The sequence below is a fragment of the Plasmopara halstedii genome, assembly GCF_900000015.1.
Source record: "Plasmopara halstedii genome assembly, contig: Scaffold_110, whole genome shotgun sequence".
In the NCBI taxonomy this organism is placed as follows: Eukaryota; Oomycota; class Peronosporomycetes; order Peronosporales; family Peronosporaceae; genus Plasmopara; species Plasmopara halstedii.
Window position 1 is genome coordinate 569229 of NW_020187031.1, and position 9205 is coordinate 578433.

General features: G+C 45.3%; 2 protein-coding genes across 2 annotated transcripts; both read left to right on the top strand.

Moving 5' to 3' along the window:
- Window positions 1-228: 228 nt before the first annotated feature.
- On the top strand, window positions 229-621 carry PHALS_00127 (uncharacterized protein; the record flags this gene model as incomplete). The annotated part of the gene is made up of 1 exon (XM_024728159.1): window positions 229-621. The coding sequence occupies one exon, from the start codon at window positions 229-231 to the stop codon at window positions 619-621; it is 393 nt and encodes a 130-aa protein (XP_024572165.1).
- A 6131-nt stretch (window positions 622-6752) lies between these two features.
- PHALS_00128 (uncharacterized protein) lies at window positions 6753-7910 on the top strand (the record flags this gene model as incomplete). Its single annotated transcript, XM_024728170.1, has 3 exons — window positions 6753-6786; window positions 6858-7507; window positions 7755-7910. 3 exons carry the CDS (start codon window positions 6753-6755, stop codon window positions 7908-7910), a joined length of 840 nt encoding a protein of 279 aa, XP_024572166.1.
- Window positions 7911-9205: the final 1295 nt, after the last annotated feature.

Genomic DNA, 9205 nt, shown 5'->3' on the forward strand with positions numbered 1-9205 from the left:
CTTTCATCAGACTGATTGTTCTTCGACACGTTCGCGATGCGATGACTGAAAGCCAAGACATGCCGAAACAATATATAAAAAAGGAAGGAGAGAAAGAAATGTTAAACACACTGAGGTTGGAGACCTGGTTTTATTAGCTAACAACCTTCCTACACATACACTATCTGCTGTCTTTTAGACAAAGCTTCGCCCACTGTTTAATTGACCTTTTAAGGTCGTGGCCAAGCGATGCCTTGCGTATATGCCAAACCTTATGAGAAGGATGGGCACCCAGCCGATGTTTTATGTGGGCTTACTGCAGCCGTACCGGGAACCCGCGCAAGTGAATGCGGAAGCCACCCAGAAGCTGAACCAGCAGCTGTTTCTGAGCTCGGAGTGCAACAATTTCCGTTTCCAGTGGCGAAAGGCGCTCCACCGTCGGACGAAGTGACGTTTTCATCTGCTCGACGGCTAGGAGCTGCTCTGACAGAGCGCGATAATTCTCAACGTGAGGCAGACGGTGCACAAAGTGCCCCAGGCTCTCGGGTTCTTCCGTACAGCGGTTTGCAACCTAAGAAAGATGCTCGGCAGAATGCCAATGACGACGGACTTTGTCCTCCAAAGTTTGAAGAGCATCGATAGTTACCGGACAGCGATCGACAAAGTCGTCATCGTTCCCCGCCGACTCTTCTCGATGAGAATGGTGGCGTCCACTATCACGCGGAACGCCTTTTAGGTCGACACCCTTGACAGGGTCAAGCCCAATATCTTGCAAAGCGGCGGGGATACCCCGACTCCGAGAACTCGTGGCAGCGATGAGCACTCAAAAGCCGAAAAAAAGCAATTAAGACATGCTACAGCGTGTCGCAGATAGCTAAGTGTATCCTTTCATATCGACAGCGTTACAGCAACTCATTAGAATAGAGAATAGAAGGCTGCTATTCGACAAGAAGCCATTGTATGTGTCTCTTAATTGTTGTCATGTAGTAGCGGCATGCCGTTGATACAATGAAGCATCCGGTGCACTGACGTGGCGATTGATGAGGACTGCTCATCAACACATTTTCAGCAAGGACGAGCACAAAGAAAACGTGCAAATGCAATATATGACAGACTACAGTGTGTCACGGCTAGCCAAAGGCATCACTTCCATCGATAACAACCGTCAGTAAAGGCGACCAACTTTCAATATGGAGACGTCATATGCGTTGTATAATAATTGTCAGCTAAAAGTCGCAATACAAACAGCCTTATGGTGCTTTGACGCCGCGGTCGATGATGGCATACTAAAACGTCGTCGACAACAGCGATGAGAATGCATAAAAATTGTAAATGCAATGACAGACATGCTACAGCGTGTCACGGATAGCTAAACGCATCCTTTTTATTAACAGCAAATTCAAAGCGACTCATCAGCCTAGACGACAGCTGTTCGACACCAAGCTGTTGTATGTGTTTCCATTTTTATTTCAAGGTAATAGCGGCATGGAGTGAATACAAATATACTCCTGGTGCACTGACGCTTCAATGGATGATGACTGCCAGTCACCACGTTTTCAACAGGAACGAGCACGCATTATTTGGCGTAATCGCAAGTGGTGACATGCTAAGGCGTGTCACAGATAGTTAGACGCATCAACTCTATAAACAGCAATGACAGCAGCGACTCATTTGGCTAGACGTGAGGAACTCGAAATGGAGCGGTTATATGAGTTTTGAATTTATTACCATGTAGAGCGGCAGCATGAAAATAACCAGCTTGTGGTTAATTGATGCTGCGATTGATGAGGGAGACTATCACCACGGTATATAAAATGATATACCTAGCCGTTGTAGCATGCCTTCCTCTGAATTGATACGGATTATGCGTGCTCGATATTGTTGAAAATGTATCAATCGGCTTGCCTCATCAAACCCAGCGTCAGTTCAACTCAAGGTCGCTTGTTTATGTTGCCTCGATGCATCTATTGAGATGCCAGTTCACTGCAAGACCGCTTGTATACACGTAATGCAGCCATGGGCTTGTCACGAATATGCATCGGATGTGACTCCTTTAAGTCAAACAGTTGTTGTCAAAGCTCATACTCCGCTGTTATCATGTTGTTGCCTTATAACGCGGCGTCTAGCTGTTTGCAACACGCTTTTGTACGTATTTTATTGCATTTACACGGGTGATGGGTTCCTATAGCTGTTGACACCTCAGTGATAATCTGTCCACATCTATTGAAATGACAGTCGACTACAGGATGGCTTTTATACTACTCTCGAATATGCATCGCATGTGGCGAGTTAATGTTGAACAGCAGTGGCCGGAACTAGTGATCGTCTGTCGTCCATGCTGTTGCCATAAAACGCGACGGCTAGCTGTTTGCAACACGGTGTAGCACGTCTACTATTGCATTTATTGGGTTGATGTGTAATGACAACTACTGATAGCTTGGTGATAAGCTGTCTATATCTATTGCACTGAAAGTATACCGTAAGACTGTTTCTATACATAACATGCAGCTCTGAGCTTGTTACAAATATACCGAGAATTGGAAAGCTTTGCATTGATCAGTTGTGGCCGAAGCTTATGATCCGCTGTCGTTCGTGCTGTTACCTTAAAATGTGGTGTTTAGCCCCTTGCAACATGGTGTGGTGCGTATTCATTTGTAACTGCGCTGTGGATGCGTTATAACAGGTGTCGACAATTTGGGGATATCTACAGCAATGACAATACACTACAGAGCTGCTTGTGTACGTGTCATGCAGCCATGTGCTTGTCACGAAAGTGTGATGCATAATGGTTGACCAGTTGTGGCCGAAGCTAATGATACGCTGCCGTCAAAGCTGTTGTCTAAAAATTCGGCGTCTAGCTGTTTGCAGCACGCTCAAGTACGTCTGCTTATGCATTTACGCGATTGATGGGTAATCACGGCTGTTTACAGCTTTGTGATAATATGACTAAAAATTTCTAAATCACAATGCATAGCAGAACCGCTTGTATACATCTCATACAACTCTAACTTGTCATGAGTGTCCAATTGTGTCGGCTTTAAGCTAAACAGTTTTTGCCAACGCCGACGATACCATGTCATATTTGCTGTCGCCTTTTAACGCGGTATGAAGTTTTACATTACGTCGTAGCACGGCTTCTAATGTTGCTACGTTATTACAAATGTTGGCCACGTTATAATAGTCTGTTTCTATCATTCAAAGAGACAGTGCTCCACGAGACTGCTTTATACACTTCATACATTGCTTTCTCCTACGTAAGCGCTTAAGAAACGCCACACACACCGACTACGTACATGCCGTGTTTGTCTTCGACCCTCTGTCCTTTGCTTTGGCTACTCCGAATTCGTTCGTGACTCCAACACACGAAGACGCTTCGAGGCCTCGCCACAATACAAGTTTCCCTTTGCAATTATTGCTGCCATCGAAATGTCCGTATAGCCGTTCCATCTACACAAACGAAGACTACCTCGCCATTCGACAGATTTTAGCCTTCATTTCCAGATTTCTCATGCGTAACGCGTTTGGTTGAGAATACATGATAACCACATCCCAAGGAAGTTACGAGTATGAGTTTAGTAGCTAAGAACTGCAGTTGCAACTCGCCGTGTATTTAGGTACAATTTGCGTTGCGTAGCTTACGGTTTAAACTCTCCTGACTTTGTGTGTAAAAACTCTTAAAGATCGCGTTTGTACTTTACGCAGACAGTCATCCGTGTTTTCTCACCAGACTTCAGAGGTTTATTAGTTTTTGGTCGGACTAGTTCTCTCTAGCAAGCCAATACGACCGTTTATCGTGGCGTGTTCTTCTCACTGGTCGCGCGTTTGCCATTAAACTCTGTGAAAGAAACTCTAGGTGGTTGGTATTCCTACCACAGTCGATCTGTCATGCTGTAACTACTACAAAGCTCTTGCGCCACCCCCACCAGCTGTTGGTGCAGCTTATTGCATCGATGTGGGTCACAGCTAAACTTGGAGCAGCTGAACATAACAGAGACAAGGTGGAACTATGGAGAAGATGTTTACATCTGGGTCGCGCTCTCGGCTTTGTCCTCATCCCTCGTCAAGTATTGGCATGTTTGCATTCAGACGTGTCTCTTTGATGTCTTGGGTAACAACATCTGTTCAACGTACCTAACCATAACACATATATTCAATTGGTCGGTTAATTGCAACGTACGACCTGTAGATATCATGGCTATCATTTCCACGGCATGCTCAAGTCACGAGCCTGCACTGTATAATCCAACACAGTCTCATGCCCACCTGAATTATACAAGCCGGACGGCAAGCCACTACAAGACATTCCTTTGCGAGGACGATAATCCAGGCTTTGTTCATCGTCGTTTCCACGAGCACCACTGCTTACGCCCACAGTCACTTCGTCCATCTGCACGAAACTCATCTGATGTCTCGGACGCACGTTTACTGTGGGAGAGATAAGGTGCTTGCACCTGCCTCTGTCTCAGCGCATGAAATTCTTTGACTGACTTTAAGACACTGAATTCTTTATCTGTCACTGTACAATCAGACGCTACATTGTGATTGATTCTTGGTTCAGTTGCTCCATCGCCGTCAGACAAGCCACGTAGTTACGCATCAGTTGGGGTGTTATCTACATGGGCTCACCACGGAAAGTGTGGATCAAAATCGACCCGATCACGGGCGCGAGCAGTAGTTCTTGGAGCGGTACTTGCTGGCACATGAATGGTAGGTGGTACACCTTCGCAATACAATCAGAAGCAGTTGTTTCATTTGACCTGACTATTCACTTTCATGTACCATCTGCTTTGGGTTACTCATCATCGGTCTATTCCAACTTCTATGCAGTTTTGGATGGTTATGATACCTCATTACCACCGGATGCTGAGTATTGATAAATCGAAGAAAAACGGTTTTACGACCCACACCTTTCTGGGTCATATGTCTCTAATTTGCGCACTAAACAAGCAAGCCGATTTTCGCTTGAAGTTGAACAATTTACTACAGCGGTAAAATGACAGCATAATTGCCGAGCTCGACGGATGTGCTCAACTTCATAACACATGAAGATGTGTTGACAGCTGTTCAAGCCGACTGACTTACGCCACCCACTTTAAGGGACACTTCGGTCTCGTCACCTGTACAAATTCCGAAGAAGAAATTGGCATTCTGTACCGCTCGAAATACTTGATACTTCAAAGAAGACGTCACATAGGCATATAGACCCACTACAAATTCTTTGTTATGACTTCTTACAATGCACGCAGAAAGTACATAGGTTTACGTTCATGTAATGGTTTTGTGTTGCACATTACAGCAACTGTTACCCAGACACCAGACATTAATTCGCAGCGGATACGACGGCTTCATGTCGAACAGATGTCGCCTAGGCTAACAAGTCGCCGTTGGAATCAGTATCGATATCCAATGACGCCCCTTGATGTCCGCGACCCGCTACAAATATCTTCTTTTGCATATACTATGTTTTTGCATGTTCGTCTCTGATGACAACGTGGTAATAGTATGCCTTTATCTTTGGCTGTGTCTGTGTACCACAAGTATGCTTGTTACTCTCGTCATGCTGCTCTTTTCTGGTCATAATTACGCAGTCATTGCAGCGGGACTGCCGAAGCGCTTGTTGAAGGTCGGTGACCTTCGCTCTATACTTAGAACCAGTACGCTTGTAGCGGATCGGAATACATTCACTCCAAGAGTAAATACAACCTTAACCCAAGGCTGATAAATTCTTCTGCGTAAAACGTAAACTGTATTTCTTGAATTTATTTGCGGCAAAGTAACCTATATCTCAGTCTATAGGTTATCTATGTAGATTAACCTAATTAAACATATAAATGCTGGCAGTCCAGCCACTTACTGACTACTAGTGTAGCCGCACCATTGTGTGGTCCAACCATCTCGTGTAACGTACACTATAGCGCGATCACGTCATCTTGCCTGGCCCACATCCTTCAAACCAGGGCACGTGAAACCCCGTTATCATCATTGCTGAAACGCTCTACTATTTGTTTGAGCACATAGAAATCTGTTGCGCATCAAATACCAACCGAAATGTGCTTAAATACAAAATATTTAATAAATTCGGCAAGATTCCACACTTTTTGATGCTGTATGGATCAATCACCTCGAATCATTATACATAAATTATGCAATCGATCATTGTAGGCTTTGGCTGCAAGGAAGTATTCCACGTCGCATTTAACGTTTGTTTGTTCGAATGGTCCACGGCCCTCATTGGGACTTAAAGAAAAAATTGTAAGCATCTTCAAATCAACCAATTCGTTAAATTGATATTGCAAAAGGCACGTGTAGTCGTTTCCAAATTCAGATATGGCATCATCACTGTGTCGTAGTCGATGGAATCACAAACTGCGTGCATCTACGACTTGATCCAATCGCTCAGTGACAACACACGTGAATCTCCTCACTTAGTTTGATCGTATTTATTTACAGATTTGATGTTCTGAATGCAACGCGCACGATAAAAGTTTTGATCGTCGCTGTTTTATCAACTGCAGGTTTAGCAGCTACAGGTTTAGTAACTACATGTTTGACAAGTGCAAGTTCAGCGGACTGGCTGATATTTCGCGTGATGCCGGCACCAATTGCCTGGTGAGCTGCACTCTTGGGGAAGATGATTTTTTAACTCACTATCATTTAGCTTATATACATTGAGGAATATATTTGTCAAAAAAATAATTACAATGGTGTGATCCGATTGGCCTTAAATGATCTGTGTGCCGAACATTCCAAGAAAAGAGAATGGCGGAGTGAACATGGCAGAGGAGAAAGAGATGGAGCTGCGCTGCGGTGTGTATGGCGATGGGAGCATTTTCTCCGTCTGCGCAACGCATATGTGGAGGTGCTTCGGGAGAAGGTAGCTGGTATTTTGAGCACCGAGCAGCACACTATTCTTTCGCGGTTGTTGACGCTCTACTTGGCGAGGAAGGAAGGGGAATATTCATGTCAAGAAATTGTGCATGGTGGCTTCACTACTGAGTACGAGGAGATGTCGAATTTCACGCTCGCAGATGATGAAGCGATCCACGTACTGGTGGAACTGCTCATGGACAAGTTTGATGTGAAGCGACAGCGTGTTGAGCATCACATGTCGCTGGCAGAGCTATGGGAACACTTAGATTTGCAACTGGCGGTATTATCTGCTCCACATCAGCTGGTAGAGCTCCTCCAGAAGTCCTTACCGTTCAAGCTAATGCTGCGCGATGCAGTGGCTGCCGGTGGTGTCTTCAATACGGATGGTCCATCTCTTACATGCCCGGATCTCGCGTTGTTACTGGACAGTTTTCTGTACATGTATAGCCCTCCACCTGAAGCAAAAGCGTCGGGGAACTCATGGCAGGAGTGCTATGATGCTTTGCTCCGGATTTCGAACTCCCTGTGTCGCGACAGGGGCTTTGGACTTCGAGGATGCAGAAATGTCGCAGATAAAACATGCACTACTATTCTACGAAGGCGACCGGACTATATCCTTCTGTACAAGGGACTTGTCTTGATGCGTGGAGAAAGAAAAGTTCTCTAGTGCCAATATTTACGGCACGAGGGGAGTTAACCACCAAATGCGCCGGTGGAACGTGATGTTTTATGGAGATCTTTCGTACATATTGGGTTACGCTACGTCCAGGTATGATATACAAGTGGTGGTAATCGAAAGATCCGACGGACCGTGTCGTGCAACTATGGTTCTCGATTTCAGCGTCTTTGAGGATAGAGCTGATGCGTTGAAGGTATTTTACAACTTGGCGTTGTTGCTATACTAGATGGCCAAGTTGACGACGCAATCGTATGCGTGTGATTTGGAGCCATTCGTACCCGATGAAATCGAGAAACGGAAGATCGTGCTGCTAGATGATTTTATCGAACAGACGATCAAACGTACGCAGAGCGGTGGTGAAATGAATGAAGAGCGGTGGTGAAATGGACTTTGAGCGACTCAATAGCGCATACGAGATTCTGCGAGGATTGGACGAAGGCAGCCCCATCACACATCTGCTGACCGTGGAAAAGCTGATCGTGAAGCGAGATGGCCGTTTGGTTGTGGAATTGTCTCTGGTTAGTTATCTGCGGCCTCCAACAATTGATGAGTTGAGCGAGTGGTTGCAACATATGCTGACTGCGTTGAAGCATTGGCATGGGCGCGGGTGATATCCGATGGCGTAACATTGTGTTAGTGCCGATCCTGGGGTCAGCTATTGGGTGTTGATCGACACGGACGAGTCACGTCAACCCAACATAACGACTATTCGGTGACACCATCGGTATCATGGTTACAAATTACGAATTCAGCACGACTTATATCAGCTTGGTCAGCTGATGTGGAAGCTTCCCTTCAAAGTATCCGACGATCCGAAGACTATGCAAGCGATACTTCTATCGGCGGTAGATACGCTGGAGTTGACGGCAGAAGCTGCGCACAACGCTGGAGGCGTACACTCGAGCTACTCATTCACAACGGCTTTCCAATCCGGTTTCAATATGATGTCGTATTTAGTAAAGGTGCTGTGGTGCTGAAATCTAATGGTGACTTGACGAATTGTGGGAACGCTGATTTCCGAGCCAACCTCGTAATGCACTGACAGACCAAGCTCCCAATTTCCATTTCTTTGTCTCTTTTTTCTACGCTGGACATACTCACCAGCAGACTCAATCGTATCCATAGCGGAGGTATCAAAAACACGATGAACAAAATTCGTTGATTCTTTCACATGTATGTGCTCAATCACACAACGAGTGGGAACATCACCTTTGTGGTCAGTTGTACCCGTTGACCCCCAGTGTCCATCTTCTGCATCTCTAGGCCATCACAATATCCGACTGATCCACTGTATTAGTGGGAGTATTGGCATATCCAGCCACACTCGATTCCTTCGACTTTCTAATATACACATGTCGACAACATTCTTCTGTCGTGAGGGAGGCAACAACCGGCATCTCTCCTTCACAAATTTTTTTGGTTGGGCACATTGTCATTCCCATCAACGATTCAATCGTTATTGAATGGCCAGTTCCGAACACCACTTGACCTAACGACACATTTCCTGAGTGATCACCCGCGGTCAATCCATACAAATTCGTAAATTCTCTAAGCTGTCAATGTCAATTGCATGAAATATTTCAACGAAATGTGGATCATTTCCAGCAGCATACAATTACCGAGCTTTTGAGCTCTACTTTTGGTGCACAGTGAAAGTGGGTTCATTACCTCCAAAAT